At 34.5% G+C, this 20,306-nt stretch overlaps 1 protein-coding gene across 4 annotated transcripts; it reads right to left on the bottom strand.

Annotated features, from left to right (window-relative positions):
- Window positions 1-1,826: 1,826 nt before the first annotated feature.
- LOC114524471 (aristaless-related homeobox protein-like) lies at window positions 1,827-19,939 on the bottom strand. 4 transcript variants are annotated; one of them, XM_028545558.1, is made up of 5 exons: window positions 19,515-19,939; window positions 16,837-16,912; window positions 6,883-7,146; window positions 3,623-3,876; window positions 1,827-3,422 (listed from the first exon to the last, which is right to left on the bottom strand). In XM_028545558.1, exons 3-5 carry the CDS (start codon window positions 7,070-7,072, stop codon window positions 3,030-3,032), a joined length of 837 nt encoding a protein of 278 aa, XP_028401359.1. In that variant the 5' UTR covers window positions 7,073-7,146; window positions 16,837-16,912; window positions 19,515-19,939; the 3' UTR covers window positions 1,827-3,029. The 4 variants fall into 4 exon arrangements, with proteins under 4 accessions (XP_028401359.1, XP_028401361.1, XP_028401363.1 ...); XM_028545560.1 differs by lacking the exon at window positions 19,515-19,939 and adding an exon at window positions 19,240-19,257; XM_028545562.1 differs by lacking the exons at window positions 16,837-16,912; window positions 19,515-19,939 and adding an exon at window positions 10,864-11,096.
- Between the last annotated feature and the right edge of the window lie 367 nt (window positions 19,940-20,306).

Genomic DNA, 20,306 nt, shown 5'->3' with positions numbered 1-20,306 from the left:
GAATGTAAATCTGTTTTCATAAATTAATAATAGTTTGAACTTGTCAATCTTACGTACTTTGTCCGCCTAAAATCGTTTCAAAAATCGTGGCCTAAAACCTCTGAAGAGACATCATGCTCTAAGTTCTTCAAGTGACTCACTATTTACTTCTATTACACTGTGTAAAATAAATAAATAAGAAAAATAGGTACGTTTGCGTACAAATAGAAAGTCAAAAACTGCTAGAGCATTGTAGGTGATTTATTCAGTCATAAAAATATGAAATCTGTTAGTTTAAACAAGTATCAATTTCCAAAATTATGAGTAATTTTTCTATACATTTAGCACATTCTCTAACCTAGTTTGAATGCCAGCCTAAAACAATTAATCTATAATTTGTTTCTGACTAATTTCTTTACAATTTTCATAGCAACATGTAATTAGGGGGTATGAGGATATAATGGAGGTATGGGGGTATGAGGAACAACTATTTAATAGGTGCCATTCATTGACCAAATTATGCTTCATTTTGTTCAATAGAACACAATTATTAGGTTATACAAAACTAGTGATATTATCACTGCACATCCCAGCTAGCATAAACAAATATTAAGGCTGCAAACATTATTACAATATTATAGGACAGTAGCCAGCTGAATGTTATATTTATATATCATTCATATATATAAGAGGAATATATGAGTATGCACCGCCTTTCCCTAATTAAAGTTCTAGGTATAGCTCTGCAATATAATGTAGTGGAGATTATAAATAACTAATTAGCAAGTGCAGCTTCTGTTGCAATATATATTTGCTTAGTAATTACTTTTCTTTCAGCCTAAAAAACCATACTAATGGTCATGCAATTGTCTCTTGCATTTTGAAGATATCTCTAAGGCATCTTTTCTTTAAACACCTTGTTTGTTACCAGCACCTAAGGATTGCTGAAAAGTCATGTCACTTATGTGTATGTGGCACTTTTGATATTTGAAAATCTTTAAAAGAACATGTTTGCATATCTCATGTTTGCACTACCTGTTTAAACTACATGTTTGCATATCTTATGTTAAAAAGATTGCAGAACTTGTTTATTCTGAACATTAAAAAAAGCTCTTCGACGAAAAGTCTGATTTTAATTGAATTATTCAGTATATCACAGTAAGCAAGTGAGGGATTGAAATCATTGAATATCACAAATAAGCTATCTAAGTTAAAGTTATATAAATTAACTCACCTTTGCACAAACAGAAACTCTCACTTTTGTTGCAGCCACGTGCTGACGTCCGTCGAGTGCACTTGGTGACTTGGATTCTGGAGCGTTTTGACATGATCATGAAGGTGGATGCTCCGCCTTCTAGCCATTTTCCTACATATTTTTTGATAAAGAAACGAGCACGCTTTGCATTTGCACCGCTGGTTCTTATGGTCTTTATGGTCAGAATATAAATGATATTCTAGTACGAAACGTTGACTTTCAGCATGTAACTTGACTAACTTCGTTACCATGATGTGGTTACCATTCCACTGTACCATCCTCGTTCCCAGGTTTTTCGCGTACTGCGCGAAAAACCTGGGGACGAGGATGGTACTGTGGTATGGTACAGTGAGAATGTTTCAGTTCACGGTGGGATGCTTCGTTACATGGTCTTTACTCTAAAAGTGGGAACGAGGGGTTTTTGAAACAACCAGTGAAGATAGAGTCGTTTTAGCTTCGATTTTCGCTGCGCATGAGCGGCTGCCCGCAAAAATGTCTTTAATGAAATAACACCAATAACGCTGAATAATGTAAGACCAACATAATTTATTTTTCATATACTTTAGGAGAAAATTTCATTTTAGTTCTCTGACGTGTTTATATATATTACAATTAAGTGCATTTATTTTATATACCCCTATGTAATTAGTTTAATTACATTGACTAAAAAAATCGTGATACTTTACATTTGAGACCATACAATGAAATATGTTAGTTATTCTTATGATAAATCGTGTTCAACAGTGGCGAAAATTTAGTTCAGGAGGTAGGGGACAAACCAAACTTCCGGCAAATTTTAAAAGTGACCGAGAGTGAACCCCAATTTTTTATCGCCTGGGCGCTACCGAAATTTCCGTCTCTGATGAGTGAAAACTGGAAAGCTGGGCTCACGAAAGTGCAACAAAGAGTCAGAATTCTGTGATTCCTTCAGTTCGTATGTCGTAATTCATGTTATGTAAATTCTGACAAGTTACAACAAATTACAAAGGAAATGCAAGGAATTACGATATCGCATGAAAATGATTTGTATCACTGAAAAATGAAATTGAGTTTTTAAAGAATAAATAGGACTCAAGAAATGTAATTTAACATTCTTCTTGCTCGCAGACATTGTTGAGATGCCTGGATATGATTGTACAAACACTGAGGTCCGTCAGATAACGTCATGTTAATACTTGGTATTTTAAATAAACCTATCTGATAATCAATGGCACAAAAGGTTCACTTCTGTAATTGTTCCGGTGCTGTAATACAGACGTCGAACATGCTTTTATCAAAACACAAGTATTACATACCTATTCAGTAATTCAGACTGCTGGTAATGCAGTACTAAACATGACCATAAGATCCTAGGAGCATACCTTTAATTAAGTGTCATTGTTATATAGGTGCTGTGTATTTTAAATGTGATTGGTTCATTCGTAGTCCCGTGGCTATAAATGCAATGTTTTAAGTGAATAATTGTTGCCCGCTTCTTGTCATAACAAAGTAAAGTGTTTTTTCTTAAATGAATTTGTTGTACCATGTATGTTTTTGTTCCTATATAACAAAGCACTTAATATACACTACCTCGGGAAATAGTGATCGAGTTTTGTTTTCCCTCGAGTCTCGTCCCTCGACTTCGTCCTGGGAAACATTCAGACTCTTAGGGAAACAAAACTCATTATTTCCCTCCGGAGCATACATTAAGTGTATAATATTTCGGTGAGCATCACCGGTGAATCACCCATTTCTATATAACTCTCCCTAACATCCGTCATTAAAGTTTGTCAACAATCCCCAATATATAATTGGCTCATAATTTTTGTTCCTGTGCTCTTCTCCTTAGTGTTGCAATACTGTCAGTGCGACAGTCTTGTTGTATCGGTATAGCAGGTGATATATGTGGAGGTGATGAGGATGGGCAGGGTGATGCGAGGTAATCTAGGTGGTTATAATAAAGTGTGTGGTGGTACTGAGGTATAACTGGGGTAACAGGATAAGGTATGGTCAATGCTGGATGTATAGGTTGATGTGAGAATCTGAGCCATTTAGGAAATGTTTCCTCTGGTGTTGCCGTAGGGATATCTAAAGTGGTATTGCGAGATATTATTTCTTTTGATCCCAAGTTACTCATGGAAGCATGGGCTCGCAATCCTTGAGATTTTTCTCTTTTTCGCCATTTTGCACGTCTATTTTGGAACCACACCTAGAATAAAAGATGAAATGGATTACGCCCGAGAAAGACAATTATGAACTATATATATATAGTGTTTTCTACTGATTGTTACAAGATAATATCATTATTATATAGAATCAGAGGAAATAAAACTATAGCCCATGTTAACTATTGTCACGTTTATAACAGATGAAATTAAATTAAAAATAAAATTTCACATATTTCATTACCTGTACGCGTGCTTCGGTAAGATCAATTTTCATGGCCAATGCCTCACGTGTGAAAACATCTGGATAATGAGTTTTAGCAAAAGCCCGTTCTAATTCTTCTAATTGATAACTTGTGAACGTTGTTCGATATCTTCGTTGTTTTCTCTGGCTGATACCACTGCTGTCTTGCTCGTCACTAAAATGTCTCTTCACTACACTTTCATTGATATTATTTACACTTTGCTTCTCTTTTATTAATTTCTCGTCCGTGCAGCCTGTCAAAAAAAAGCGACTGTTACTGCCAATGATTTATTATACTTTTTTGTGATGTCAATCTCCAAAATTTAATATTCGAAGACTCTGAAATTTCAAAGACGCTTGCGATCCGCTGTATTTAAACTCATCCCACCTGGGTATAATGAGATGAACTCGGCCATATCTTCAATATTAGACAGATGCATGTAATGCTATAGGTGCAAGGTCTTGGTTTTGAGTTTTATTGTATTACTCTCGTGGTTATACCAGTGGCGTATTTGTTTCAATTGCCGTGCAAAATAACAGCGGATTGCACGTAACAACCCTTGTTTGTTGAATTACTGAATTAAGATGAATTGTAAAAGGCGGCTAAAGATGATTTAAGGATGATGTATGGATATGACAGATAACATAAAGCATGCTGTGAGCTTGACACAAATCCTGTAAGGCTTTCGCAATTTAAAAAAACTGGAATGACTAATGATACTGGCCCTTGGAAATTATTCTGTTAGGGCAATTAGTTAAAATTAATTTTATTTATCCAATTAACATGCTATATACAATAATTGATTTTTTATGCCACTTGAATCACTGAAAGCGGTATGTCAGAAAAGATATCCGACATAACTTCACATCAGAAAGAGAAGACATTGATTTTACCAGGTTTTACATTACACCTATTTATAGTACTATAACTTTATCAAACCCTGTAGTGCCTATAATAATTTCTGTGAACAGAAATACGGAATGGCTAGCCGACAGGACATTCAATTATAAGTCGACGACTGAGTTCTAAGTATAGATATATATGTCGCCACTTTAATTACCTAGCATGCACGTTGATACATTTTTATATCGATATAGAAAAGTTCACGAAAAAAGATATACATTTTCTGTTTGATCTGCTTCAAAATTTTACACGAGTCTGGCAATCGATAGAGTTAAAGCCTGGTTCTCACTTGTGACATAAACATAAGCGTAATTAAGGAAAGACAAAAAGCAAACAATGGTCGAAATGCAATAAAACGTGTGACACAAGCATCGACCTAAGCACAAGACTTCAAGCATAAGTTATAAGACAGACAATTCTTTTTTGTATTTGTTTAGGTCGGAATGTTTAATCTGAAAGGCCTATGGAGTTATGCCTATATTCTATATTATGCTATATATAACCAAAACGAGGCTTAAAGCAATTAAGGAATAAATCATATAAATTTTCTGATCATACTGTGTCTCAGACTCAGTAAATAAAAAGTGCGTAATTTATGAAAAACTAAATTTACCCGAAAATATGCACATATAATTTACCACAAACTACCACTACCAATTACTATATATTCTCTACAATTTCCAACACGCAATAACTGCATGGGTCCGGGGATGAGGTTGTCCTGTATATAGATCAGAGCACGGCATTGCACGTTAAAATAAAAAATTGAAGCCGAAGGTAATTGAATTTTGTTTAGTTTGATTGTCGGGACTCTCAATACCACTAATTTAAGTGGTTAATATAATTATGTAATAAAATTTTAAGAGAGTAAAGTAATCTCTTCCTGCTAAGGTAAGCAACTATAGACGCAGAGGGAGATTATTTTAATTAAGTTATTCACGCCATTTTCTTTTATCAGAAGGATTTTAATTTCTATTTCTAAAAGTATTTAACGAACTTATATTAAGTCACTTACGATATAATGCAATTAAAGATTTATACTCGGTAATTTTTACCATCTGTCACGATTGAGTAGTTCGCACAGTCTATTTATTGGATTATCTAAATGTTTTCAATTCTTGTTGGAAAAATGAAACGCTAAAAATATTACACATATAAAACTGCATGATATCCGCTAAAACTATGTAATAAATGGTTCAATAATCCTACTTTTTCACTCTTATTTTTTGCGGGCCTTTGTAGTTAAATTTGGCAACGTATATAGCTCATGCGTTCAGTAAAACAAGGCTAAAAATCGTTAGCGGCCAGTAAGTAAAATTTCAGTTATATATATTTTTAAAATTATAGAATCATATAAAGTGAAGCCGAAGCAAGGCAAAGAGATTGTAGTGTCGACGTCACGGTATAACCATGCACAAAACATTTTCGAATTCTTACATCCGATTCTCTAGCAAATGTCTGGGACTTAAGAATCGCGCGAAAGACGGCTGAACGGAAATAGCCGCTTTAAGTTGAAAGTGAATTTGTCGAGGAATTGGAAAAACACTCGATTATCTGAAGTGGAATGGGAAGGCTTAATCACATTTTGGAAACCAACAGAAAATAACCTAAATTTTGTCATCCCATGCAGTAGTACTCACTTTAATATGTTTCCCGACAAATTTAAACACAAATTCCTAGAGAGGAGACCGGAAATACCGTCATATCATCACATGGAACTCCCATCCCCCATAACTTATCCCCCTTACGAATCAAAACTTTCCTTTTACTTGAATATCTTAGGCTATATAGTCAATGATGACAATGACATCAATTCACGATATTATATATATAATTATTTTTATCGAAATTTTGCTTTATTCGTCTCTTTGACTCGGCCTCCAAGGTTCAAAGAGAATTCTCTCCATTTGATTCAATGTCATTGGCCAGACTGGGATTATAAATTGCTCTCAGCGATAAGTAAAGATTTTGCCACAAAACTCAAGCTCTTCTGGGTTTCATTATTTAAGACTTTACTGTTTCGACGGTCAGGCCGTGTTATCGGAAAACGCCCTAGCCAACGAGTAAAAAAGGAATGTGTATTCGGCACATTGACTAGCGCATGAACTAGAAAGTAACCGCTTCTTGTTGGATGAGGCACACTCCATAATTGCATTATAAACTAGTTAACTCGAAGTATAGAAAACAGAGCTGGTTATGTACAGTTTAGGGTCTACCAGAATATAAACAGACAATACGGTTTTATCTGGATTCATTACTCCGCCTTGCATATATTATTTTCTCACTGTACAATAATGATAATGAATAGTTTACAACATCCTATTATGGATGGTATATTTATTATTTTGTTTCTTACCCTTTCGTAATTTTTCCGATTCTCCTGATGATACTGCAGATGGAGCGTCTTTCATTTCAGTTAAAGCAGTCTTTTGGATTACTGTTTCAGATAACTTATCTTGCGTCGAGGGACTTTCATCCTTAAGACCTAGTAGTCCTTCAATTGAATAAACTGGCACCTTGTGGATCACTGATCGATCATTACTCATTTTTACCGCTAAAATATCCAGCCACGAAAATATCAAGTTGGCTTGTGTTGTTGTTGACCCTCTTCGAAAAGAATCTAGAAATTAAGAAAATCAAAGGAAAAAAAGTCTAATGAAAAATAATTCAAACAAAGTTCAATATTGGCATATGTCAACAATAAATTCTTTGAAATTACGTTGACTGATCAAACTGTTAACCCTGAGGCTTATAAGGTTGTATAAACAACACATGGCGAGATAAAAACTTTTCAAAATTGTAGCCGATATTCTCATTCAACTGACAAATATCTTTGTATATTCACCGTGATAACTCGATATAGCTACATGCATAATATTTCCATATAAAGGATCGCACACCTTTTTACCTTTCAAACTATAACACGCAAAATATCACAGTTCCAAAATGAAGAATGAAATAGCTTGTAAGCTATTTGTTGAATGATTTTTAAACGTCTATTGTACGCTAAATCTTTCTAGAAATTCGTGTAGTTTCTGCGAGCGTCAGATGTTTTGATCTTGTCCAAACACATATGGCAATAATCTAGTTGTATTTAATTTTCAGCGAATCTTTGCAGGCGTGAATGAATAAACAGTAAGGCCAATAATCTGAAATTAAAGCCACATTCTACACATGCAGGAGCGTAGATTATTCAACACTAGCTGATTACTGGACCTGCAGCTGTTTGACAAAACAAAGAAATGTCGGCAAATGTTTGATATTGCAAAGCTAACTCATTTCAACGACTTGATTAGAGTAATTGATAATCATTTGTTTCGTTAATTATTTAATTAATTACGTTTATTTGAAGTGAAGCCACTTCGGCTCACCGACCAATCACAATGCATTATCAAATCCATAAACGAATCATTCGAGTATTTCGCTCCTATATTAACAAATCCAACCGCAAACGGATATTTAGTTTAAAAATTATAAAGCAAGAATAATGTGTTGACAAGGAAATTGTTTTTAAAACGTGAGGCGCGTCAAAAAGAATCTAAGGTAATTATCGTATGGCTTTTTGACCTCATTCGATGAAATATTTTAGATTTTCAGAGCAACGAGTCTCCTTAATGAAATACTTACATTGCCTGGTCAGAAAGGCACTGAAAACAATTAGAAATTTTTCGTCCACAATTAGAAATATTTTGCGCGCAGACATAAACACTGATTTCAAAACAATACCACAAATATTGAATATGCATTGCAAATGCGCGGGCAAGGTAATCGAGAATAAGCATACAGCGATAATATGCAGCTAATCAAATCAAGTCATCTTAAGTGCCATTGAATGCTAATCTCATTAATAAATAAGTAAGCTGCAGTTGGCAACACTTATATCCAACCCTGATAATAAAACTAATGTTATCAGCTACCCTTGTTGATATTAAATAGAAATTATATAGAATGCATGTAAACTATAGACTTATTTCGTGAAAAGATCAGAGAAAATTTGGATACAAATTTTCCTCTGGATCAAAACATTCCTTGAGATTATAGATAGCACAAATACAGTGCTGATCCCTACAACTACAGCCGCACAGTATGACAGACTTGAGAATATTGCTTTTCACAGCATTTGAACAGACTGACAAACAGTGATATATTTCTTTGAATCATTTAAATGATTAAGCATATTTGTCAAACGCAGTTCACCTCGGTCTGACCACAGTTATGCATGCCAGCAAGCAAGAACTTCGTTTACTCTGCGCATGCTAATAGATACCATAAATCTTAATGGAAAGTAATAACCATAAAGAGATTAAAATATCATAATAAAATACGTTTCTTGATGTCTTTCAGCTTTTATTTTCATTTGAGTAATCTTTTCATGCGTGCAATATTCATATACGGATATTGGATATCAATTTTCCTTTTGAAAGCTAATATTAAAAACTTCTCTCAATTGTTTTTGACAAATCTGAAGCAATTTCAAACAAAAGCGTTAATCTTGAAGATACTTTTTGGAAGGACGTCCCAACAATTAACGTTATTTCTCGGCTATGTTAGACATTTGCTGACCACATTTGATTTGATGAGAAGTCGTTCGCTGTGCTGCCACGCTGCTCTTGTGATATACAGATATATTATATTGGAACATACCTTGTGAAGGAAGGCTGATTATTTGACTAAATCACATCGTCAATGAACAAACTATTTATTACTCACATGTTTTCAGGCTAGTCTTCTTTTAGACTACAATACACAAACAATGTGGAATGTCATATATATTATAATCGTCATATGTATAATCCATGGATGCATAATAATCCAGTGTGCAAAAAATGTCCCTGATGAGGCAACGAGCAGGGGGTGTAGACCTCTAGCCATACACCCCTTGGCTATGAGTTTCCTTAAACGGTCAATTCAGCTTAATTTCCTTCTTCTTGTGTTTCAATAGAACAACTATTTCTCTTACTTTCAAAACATATTGTCGACAGCAAAGCCTTTCAGTAGGTAAGAAAGGTTTCTATTGTACGTAATTCTTCAATATGACAAATGTGACATCTGCGTATTGAATGTCAACAGCACTGATCAACAGTATAATTACGTTTAGATATATTTATAGACAAATAAAGAGCGTGAAAATCTGTGGCAGCTATATGAATGTCTCGACAAAAAGCAAAGCTATACATAAAACTCATTTGCGGCCAACCGCCTTTACCCATCCACCGACAACCGTCAACGACATAAAACGTACAGCCAAAAGCATAGCACTTTTATTTTAGTCTATAGTAGATATTAATAAAAGTGAAACTTCGTCAAAAGATCGACTGCTTTCGCTAGCTTACACGCGAGATGATTTTATAGTGAAAACAATTAATATAGTTTAGATAGGTTTGTTCATTCATTTTTGTTCAGAGTTCAGACGTTCATTGAAGTCCAGTTATAATAATAAAGGATTTAAGTATTTTACGATCGGGCCGTTAAGAACGAGAAAGGTTTGGTATTATATTTTGTTTTAAAATAAAATGATTCTCTCGACCGATCTTTGAAAATATTAAATATGCCTAAACATGTTTGCATAGAAAACAAAACACTTTATTGATTGGCTGTAAAGAATTTTTTATTTTCTGTTTTGATTGTCGCCACAAACTAACATTCTTCAAGATAAAGTGTGAAGTATGGAAACATATATTAATATATACACAAGAAAAATTGAAAGTCTAACAAGCTTGGGCTCCAGGCTCTAAAGGAAAGTATGCATAAACACTATTTGTCTCTCTTTGATGACCTTGACATGTTATTAAATACGCATTGACCAGTTTGAAGCAAACTAGATAAGTGGTCAAGCTGATTACGATAACAAAAACTAAGTCGCGGCCCAGATCGGTAGCGAAGATAGTATTAAATTAATTTTCGATGAAAATCTCGCCGTCTTATCTATAATTTGATTTCAAAGTAAATAGTCTTATAATTACTATTGTATATCTCTGCAAGTTTTAGCGGATTATACTAAATCTGCAATTGAAGAGAAAACAACAACATATATCTTCGTAACCGTTGATAGCGCCTTCGACCCCTTGTCAATTATATACATCAGTGTAATTATACATCAGTCCTAAATGTGCACGGACCGATAACTTCATCAAACGACCGGTGCAGGCTATATCTCGAGAATAATCAATAATTAATTAAGATCGATAAAAGCCGGTTATTTAAATGACAACAAAAAGAGGATTTACGGTAGTTTTAAAGGTAATAAATATCTAAACTATAATTACGAGCTAAATAGTTTCATGCCTCTTCATAGTAAGCTGATAAACATACATGCGTACGGCTATTCCCCACATACCTTAAATTTTCTCTTGATCACCTCTACTGGTATAATTGTTCACTCAGTATCTAATTATTCGAGTGTTCAACCGTGTTGAAATATTAGAAATTCTATCACAACAATTATGGCAGGATGGATGATTTGATACCACTCCTGCCTTCTGGCTGCTGTAGCATGATTCGGTATGGGCCAGACATAAATCATATCCAATTATATGTAAGATTATTTTAAGAGGGCATTACGACTGTGAATAATATAGCTTAATAGGTTTAATCCTGTTTGCTTGAGTCGGATACACCTTTCTTTGAGGATTTAACTAATCATTCAATAAAGATTAATTCATCTTAATTTTCCTCCTTTGTATGTGGCCAATCAAGGGATTATCTTTCATAACTGCAGTGATTTCCTTTACTCGCTGTGTCCACAGCTCATCGCATGTATCTTAGCAAAAGTTAAAAGTGTACAGGTCGTCGGAAAAACATCTGACTTGTTACACGCCAAAGATGCTCGACGTTAAGAGAATAAAATATACATAAAATATGCACTGGTTTGTCGATCTAAATTCTAATAACAAACTTTCGTTGGCTTTGCCTTGGCTGCTATCTGTTAACGCTTGTTAAACTGGATATTAATGATTGATTGTTAAATGGTAATAATGCATGTAATATAATAATGCATGTAATCCGAGTAATAATTATATGTTCAGAAAGTTTTGTTTCTGAGAAGTTCACAGACACTCCTACAAACGATTAGTGATTGATGCATTTAACTCTTTAGCTACCAAGATAATTTTTTCCGATTTTTGAAATTTTTGGGAAGTTACATAGAGTTACTTATAATGGGTATTTTAGTGCAGTTAGATATACAAAACTATATATATTTAGAATCTGCAGAACAAGGTCTTTAATTATATGCATTCACTTTTATGCTAATTAACAAGGTATGATGTCACAAGTCATGTGCTTATTTACAAATAATAAAATTTTATGCTAGAAAAACTAAAAATTTAAATTACTTTCCCTATAAATAATTAATGATGCACAATATCCCTACAAATGCATCAAAATATCAATGTCCTATCCCTACCGGAATAATTAAAATGGGTTATCTGTATACATAAGTTAACGAGCGGCCAGTTATTGCTGAATAATGTGTCATCACATTCTTCCCAAATTGGAATTATTTTACATTGTTCTATAATAAATCTACCTTACACATATTTTTTATATGAAAGAACTCAAAACAACTTTGCAGAGAAACCTATCACACTTTATGCAATAGTTTAAAGTTTTTGTGTGCTTAAATGTTTAATTTTCGACTTTCTTGTACCTCCAAGATGCACATCTTCCACACTTAGGATGACGACTTGGTGCTTCTCTCAAGAGTAAAACATTGTCGTCGTTAGTGAGTTGTAACTGCACTCATTCCTATGTCTAATGCTTCCTTATAGTCTTCAAATGCAAAAGATTCATTTTCTCTGTAAAATTCCCGATCAGAAACTAATATTTCGCTTAAAATTTCGTCTAATTGCCAACGAGAACTTGCCACCATTTTGTAAATCCAACATGGCGAAGGAAAAATAACAAGATTTATTGAAAATACTAAGAATTTCGAAATAAAACGTGAAGAACTTCATGTTAGCTACAATATATGTTAACTATAGTGCAGAGACCCTTTCAATCCCTTTTTGTCCTCAAATATGGGTAAAATATCCACATAAATCCCAGCAGGGTCGTTAACGACCCTTTTGGTAGCTAAAGAGTTAAAATTACATTTCTCAGTGCAGGTTTTATGTACCACTGAAGCAGCCAAATTTAAGTATTTTTTAATAAATATACATAACCAACGAAATTTAAGGTGGCACGTCGCTGGTGTTATCTGGTTTATAGGTTGATGCTTTGGCTGCATCAAGAATTCGCATGAGAACGTGTAGGATTGTATAACGTTCTTCATGCATGAGAACTTACCTCAATTATACCCACACTTTGTAAAGACTAAGAGAAGACGCTCACCTCTCCAGCTAGCGGCTAGCCTAACTGAGGTGATCGCACTCTTGGAAAATAGATAGCAAAATAGACAGTTCTAAACACTTTTCACAAAATATTGTCAGTTTAACTTTCGTCCCGGTCCTAATAATTAAATTTAGCAAAGATAGAGCAACACACAAACTAACAAACTAAGCCATCTTCAAATTTTGCTGCAGGCTGGGCCTTTGCAAGTAAATTATGCTCTAATACGATAGCAGGCAGTTTCATTAAGGTGACAGCGCTCCTTATAAATGTCATGTTTTGCATAATGATACAAAACTTCCAACCTGTTGCTCTGACAGATATGATAATGGTTATGGAATTGAGAGTCTAGTACTCGTTTACGCCATATAATAACGAATTTCCAAAATTGCTGTTAGAAGATTAGGGATATTTGGCACGAGTTTTACGAATTTTACCATCCTGTCCTAAATATATCAATTCTGCCAAGAAGCGTGGATCGACAGCACCGATAGCTCAGTATTTAGCTGCCTTTTGCTTGGTACATATCAAATAGTCAAATATATACAGGATTTAGCAAGCCCTGGATCAAACTATGAGCTGTGAGCGTACGAATGGATTATTTTGCTACTAGTTCGATCATATAGTTGGCTGCAGAAATAGTCCTTTCCACAACACAGAGCATCCTGGGTAATCAGGAATTTCAAATCAGGAATCACGAAATTTCGAAGAAATGCTTGACCTTTGACTTTGAAATTTCCTGCACAGGTCAACGATTTCTTTTCAATTTTTCTCTGACTAGCCGATTAGGCTCGGTTTTGCAGTGGTGAGGGGCTTATATGAAGTATCAGATTAAGGGTGATTTGGTTCACTCCAGACGACGTCGACCGTGGGCTGGTTCTGTAATTGGTAGTCTTGCACCTCGCTTTATAAACCAGATTTTAGTCTTTAGTGGCAATGTCATTGAACTTGTATACTTCAAGACTCATGGTTTATGCAGGGGGTATAAAAACTGCAGACATTTTTTAAATCTGCAAAAGTATAGGAACTGCAAGTAGCATTTCAATGCCTGTGCAAAAATTAAAGCTTTAAATACTTTGTTGTTGACTTCCTTCTTATGAGAATACTCACATGTTCAGTTGGGAAATGGGAATATTCTAACAATATTATGCATCCTGCAATTAATTAGAGCTAAATTTTTGCGGGCATTTTTTACACCCGGTAAAATGAGAAGGTGGGATATAGCGCAATGTTTTTCGGCAAAAATTACCTCGATGTTGAAAGACAATGGTAGTTCATATGCCAAGAAAATTCTATGAACTCAGGATGTTTCTCAGTCATTTCTTCGCATTTTCTTTAAAACGAACGAATGATTTTCGTTTCTTTGAGAACCGCCTTCAAGCCTGGTTCTCAAGAAGTTTGTGTTCGGCGGTGGTCAGCATTCCTAAATTGCTCTGCCGTTGGAGAAATTATTTCCACTTCATTGGTCACGGAAAATGGCAGGATTGAGAACTGCATACTTCATTCGATACATCGTATTTTTTCATACACACCGCATGTATATGCGTGCATCTAATCTGGCATTGCAGGTAAATTAGATCTCACTGAAAAGACATGCAAAGGGGGGCCACCTGCACAATACATGTCAAAGCGTAAACGTAAACTGCAAGATCACTGGGATCATAAGCTAGAGCGTTTTGGGTGTATAACTTTAATTTAATTGCAATTATTTATCTTTATTTTTTCTAAACCTACCTCACTCGGGTAGGTCTATTGATTTTAAGACAAAGGAATAAGGGCTAGAGGGGATAAGATAGCGCTTGAAGTGAAAAACAGGCCTAAGACCCAGAGTATCTGCATGGTTGGTGATCTGCGACGAAAGACATATTTCTCATGGTCGTTTTCAAACACGGACACGCAACCGAAGTTTGGTTGTCGATATTCGTTGGTGAAATTACTAAAATTATTGAAATCAAGTCATTTAGACTCGACACGTTAGGATAATGTATTTGATTACCATTTATAAATGTCTTAAACTGCTTATGAATTAACATGCATTCATGAAGCTAAACCAAATCACATTAGGCTCACAATAAAATAAATAGACTAATAACACGACTTGATGAAATACAAAATTTAGTATCTCGTTGAAAACAATAAAAAAAACAAGGGGATCATGATGTCATTTCAACAGGGATTAGAAGTGTTACTGGGATATTTACGAATATGAATAACGATCCTTTTATTTTAACGAGTGAATTTCGGCATGGCGGAGACATGATAGGAGAGGAGGAGATATGTATACATGAGGAATTCGCGATTATATAGCTGTTTAATAATACCACGGAGTATGATATCATGCAGTTTACGATATATATTTTTTATTATTGCTTTCTTTGATCGAAGGCAATGTTGCATCATTTCATGGGCGAGTTTAAAAGTTGAGAAGACACATTTAACTATAAAAGCTTTTTTAATACGACATGCAGAAAGCAGGATTGGTATAGATATTATATTAATTAGGCCATCCAAATTGTATTAGTGTCGTCAAAAAAAAACGAAAAAAACACGAGACAAAGAACAAAGGGCTAGTGTGAAAGCCTAATGCAAACAAAAGTGTTCAACTAAGGTCTAGTTTATACAGGGTGTCAAAAAACTCCAAAACTATTGAAATCACCCATTGTAAAAATTTGAATGACTTGAATAACTTATATTATTAAGATTTAAAATTTGCTAGACAAGAAGGACATGTCGAAGGTCATGGTGCTTGAGTTGTAAATTTTAAATATTGTTGTCCACATTTGTAGAGTAAAAAATAAATGAAAATATTAATTGTTATATCAAAATCATTTGGGTATAAACAATACTAACAAATTTTACTGTCATCATGCATAAAAATGCTTATGTCAAACATTTATACACTTGTGGGTCCCAACAGGGTGCTTAGGCATTCAAACTCCAGCTATACATTATTATGAGTGATTTCAATGGTTTTGAGTTTTTTTGGGACACCCTGTATGTCGCATTATCGTCGCGTGGTATGCAATTCAAACAATAGATAATAAGACGATAAACCTCATTTAGCTTCATTTTCATCTCATTATCTATTGTTCGAATTGACCAAAACCAGACGTATAAACTAGGCCTATAATCAAGCCTGACAGAATGTGCTGATTTCTTCAGTTCATAAATATATCTCTGGCATAACAATACTCAAAACACTGCATCAGTGCACGAGCAGTGAACTCCGGAGTGCCAAAACCTAAAATTTCTCAGACTCAGGTCGTATGATTAATTTGGCATGGAAATAATTACAACGCCGACAACGCATTCTATACACAAAACCCAGGAACACTTTTATGGTTTAACATCGTCGACATTAAGAGAAACGAAGCAAACGTATTTAAACCGACGGCACTATCAAACTTTATAAAGTAGTGCCCCAAAGCGCAAGAACTTCGATAGTACTGGGGCAGGTTGTACCAAGCCGGTTTAGCTTAAACGGTGGATACTGGTTAAGTCAAATTTAAATAACACTCTTACATCTCTCTTGAACGAGTCAAGTTGAATATCATGCACTGAATTTCTAGTTGTAAACATTATCGTTGTATTAAGGATAAAAACATTTAGTTTGCTTGTTGAGTAAACGATAGACTTGCTTTCTATTTTGAACTTAACCACCGTTTAAGCGATACAACTGACCGGCCCCTGATTCACAAACTTCTTGCTGCTGGTCAATTAACAAGCGCTTGTTAATATAGACCTTGTCTAGAATAATGCAATGTTTTACAGTATTTTTGGTGTGAGTAATAATGTGCTTTGAATAAATATAATAGTGGGTTTAGCATGATTTATAATGAAATATAAATGAAAATATTTCAAGCATGCATGCAAGCGTTTTTAGGCAGCACCCAAACAGCCATCCCTGGCTACAAAAGACATGTTATCTTTCGCATTGTAATATTCTTATACATATATATTTTTTAAAATCTGATCTACTTACCTAATTATCTCCAAGTTTTCAGTGTTGTAAGTGCTCTTAGGTATATGCTGCGCCCAGGAACAGTTGTTACTGTATCCTACGGACAGAAGACAGTTCATAAATAAATAGCATTTAGTATTAAATTAGTCTTAGGGTTACGAAGTATGTCATCAGGGTTTCATTTCATTCACAAATTTATTAGGTTTTTGAAAATGCTTTGTGTCAACTATGATTTATGAGTTTTTTCAATCTTATTTTCCCAGAAGAATGTACAGGCCTGCATACTAGAGCCTTTGCTTTTTATAGGACAAGAAACTATAACGGCCTTATGTCTAGTTTGTCGACCTTATGCGTATATTTTAATGAATATATATGTAAATCGATGCATGAAAAACTGGTAAATATTACCCCATGGCAAGCCATAAGTGGATCAATGCATGGTTGCTTGTGAAATTTCATGCATATGGAATAAATGCAGACATATGGACAAAGTTGTTAATGAAAATGTTAATTCTAAACAGAGGTTTCCGTGTAACTATTTACATCACAATCAACTCCGCAATTTATAGCAAAGATCTGTCGACATTTTTCAACCTCTGCTTGTACCTATATGCAAGAGGGTGGTTTTCAGAAATTGAAAAATCGTATTGAGCCCTGCATTCTTAGAACTTATTATAATCAATATGTTAGCTAATCGTATTTATAGCTAATAAATATGTTATATAGTCACAGCTATAGTCTGTAATATATCTCTCTAGACAAAAATGATATTTTGCCATGCAAATATAGTCAAGACTAAAGCCGGTTTTCCACTAGCGATAATTTTCGTAAATACGAAGGAATAAAGTCGCTTCGCGCAAAAAATATCGCTAGTGGAAACCTGCTTAAGATATTTTTTTCAGGCACGCGATTGTTACAATGTTCTCTGGATTAGAAACCAGTTTGATCCAAATTAATTGCACGAAATATTTTCGTGATGACTTAATCCTTGTCATGAAATGAAATGCAATCCTACTTCAGCACTACCGAAGATGCGAGTTTAAAACCCGCTCGAGTCGAGATAAAGACTTTCCTCGTTGTTGACAGTCTGAAGACAGTGTAACACAGTAATAAAACTGCATATTGCATGAAACCCCGTTTTTTAAGGAAATTTTGGAATAAGAAGATCAGTATACGTAAAAAATTTGCGTTTACCGAATAATATCACACCCTGCTTTTAGGTAACTGACCCTTATTTTGGCTATTATTAAAACGAAGGGATTTTTTGAAAAATTTTATTGATAGGCTTTCATCATCAACGGATAGTTGCACCAAACCCCGTACCTATATGGTCCAAGGCCAATAGATGTTTTTAGCGGCATATGTCAACCACTCAATCGAACCCATAGCGATTTAGCGATTTGAATCTCGAAGTTTCCGAATATGCTCGAAGCAACGTACGGCATTGTGGGATTATTATTAGGTGTAAAAATAGTGAGTGAAGTCGTCAATACTATACTAGAATCATCTGGAAATAGCTGTATATTTCGCAAAATAATAGTGAAAGCTATACAGTGACACTCATGGTATAAGAGCGAATTAACCTTAGTTACAACATAGTTACTAAATTTCTTTGATACACAAAAAAATTAATGTCATAGACGTACGATAGACAATGCTCCCATGGCTGTACCTAACTCAAAAGCAAAATCGAGAAGACAACACAACCTAAAGCTTCAATTAGCTCTTTTTAGAACTTTGAGCTCATTAGTGCTTTTATCTATAACTACGTCGAGGGCGAGACAGACACTGAATAAAGCCTTACTGGTTCAAACGAATTTAAAAGACAGGTACTACTCTTTCTTGTCTTGACCTATGGCTATATAAATGGCAGTCTCAGCCCAAAGCAATTTTACAGTGCGATTTTCAGAAATCCATATTTCCTAATACATCCTCAATAATAAAGCTGTCAGACAGATCATTATTTTACAATCATTTAATAAAAGGCGATACTTCTCATATACAGAGTTTAATAAAAAGTGAATTGTTTGCCGACAAAATACTTTGTCAAAACTTGTTAGGAAGTATAGATATAATATCGTTCTAAGGAAAGTAAGTGCAACAGGAAAACTTGAAGTACAATACCGAGCATTGCTTTGGGATTTAAAGTAATTCAATCCGTATAGGAATCAGGCCAAAATTTAACCTGGCTATAGCAAATACAACGGTCATTTTTTTGCAATGAACGGCTACGTTGTTAAAATGCATTTCCTGTAAGGTGCCGTTTTAATCGAACAAATTTTGATGTTCCACAGACGGAGAGCAAATCTTACATGGGTCGTCGAGTAGAGTGGAATTGTGGCTCTCGGCAGACAGTGTCGTATTTGTGCAACGCCAAATTCATTACTTGCATGATATAATTGCATGTAATATTGACTTTAGTACCTTTAATGAAATTTATTACTGCCGATAAGACGAGAATTTGTCAAACAATCGTGCTTTGTGTTTTATTCCTTGAAATATTTCATTCATTTTCATTCTGTTCGCGTTTTAAAGACAAAACTAAAATTACAAGAGAATTTGTTATGATTGTCTTTATTACGTTGTTTATATATTTGAAGGATAATGCTAATCAAAATAATTCAAAATAAAATGTTGCAAATTTGCTCTCATGCAGGAGTTTAATGACAAAATAAATTGAGACGGAATCTAAATCTTACCTGAACTGAAGGCTTTGTATAGTTCTCGTTTCTTTGTAGATCTCCTGTAACGCTTTCGCAGTGTTAAAGTAAAACAGTACTAACTTCTATGCGTTTCAAACAAGTGTTAAAACAATAAGCGGAATGCTGTGTAATTAACATGTTGTTCTGGTACCGTGAATGTAGCTAATTAGCCAAGTTATGTCTGTCAAATTGGTTTATCTTAAAAGCCATTAGCAAACTATTAAAATTAGAAACATATTCTATTCTTCGATATTTCATACAACACGTGCTTTCAATTTGATAGGAATATCTTTAAAAGAAAGGGCGTTCATACATGACTTAGAAAGATTTAGTGGCAGATAAAAGCGTGCTTTAACAGGTAACATTAGAACACATGCGGTGGAACCACTTGATGTGGTCTATTCAATTGTTAACAGTCCTTTTCAAATAGCTAATGCTATAATTATATAAATCTATTTAAAACGTCTTCCGGTTTCAAATAAACCAAGAGGTTGGTCATATATTTTGAAATAAAGTAAAGAAATAAGTCTTCACGCTAATGTTCAACCGTGGACCTGCTTATTTTTGACGTTTTATTAGGCCTATAATGGATTACCTGCATCTTTTGTAGGGCTTTGTTGCCTCGAGTAATTACCAAAGGCCTTAATCGGGTTATGTTCTTTCGAAACTTTGTTTATGTCATTAGTGAAATTGCTTTGGAATAAAATCCGATTTGCATGTACTTAAGATGTCTACAGTCCCATGCATACCAAAGAATTCATATCGATTTCAAATTTTACAAATACCTTA

Source organism: Dendronephthya gigantea, unplaced genomic scaffold (assembly GCF_004324835.1).
Source record: "Dendronephthya gigantea isolate DGI-Jeju-01 unplaced genomic scaffold, DenGig_1.0 000031F, whole genome shotgun sequence".
Classification (NCBI taxonomy): domain Eukaryota; kingdom Metazoa; phylum Cnidaria; class Anthozoa; order Malacalcyonacea; family Nephtheidae; genus Dendronephthya; species Dendronephthya gigantea.
The sequence above is the reverse complement of the archived record's forward strand: the minus strand, read 5'-3'. Positions and strand labels throughout refer to the sequence as shown.

What these genes read in the sequence shown, in the direction of transcription:
- LOC114524471 (XM_028545558.1), bottom strand. Translation starts at nt 7,072, where the DNA reads ATGAGTAATGATCGATCAGTGATCCACAAGGTGCCAGTTTATTCAATT. An exon ending in ATCGGAAAAATTACGAAAGG is followed by an intron (nt 3,877 to 6,882) that starts GTAAGAAACAAA and finishes TTTTTTTGACAG; the next exon opens with GCTGCACGGACGAGAAATTA. An exon ending in TTACCGAAGCACGCGTACAG is followed by an intron (nt 3,423 to 3,622) that starts GTAATGAAATAT and finishes CTTTTATTCTAG; the next exon opens with GTGTGGTTCCAAAATAGACG.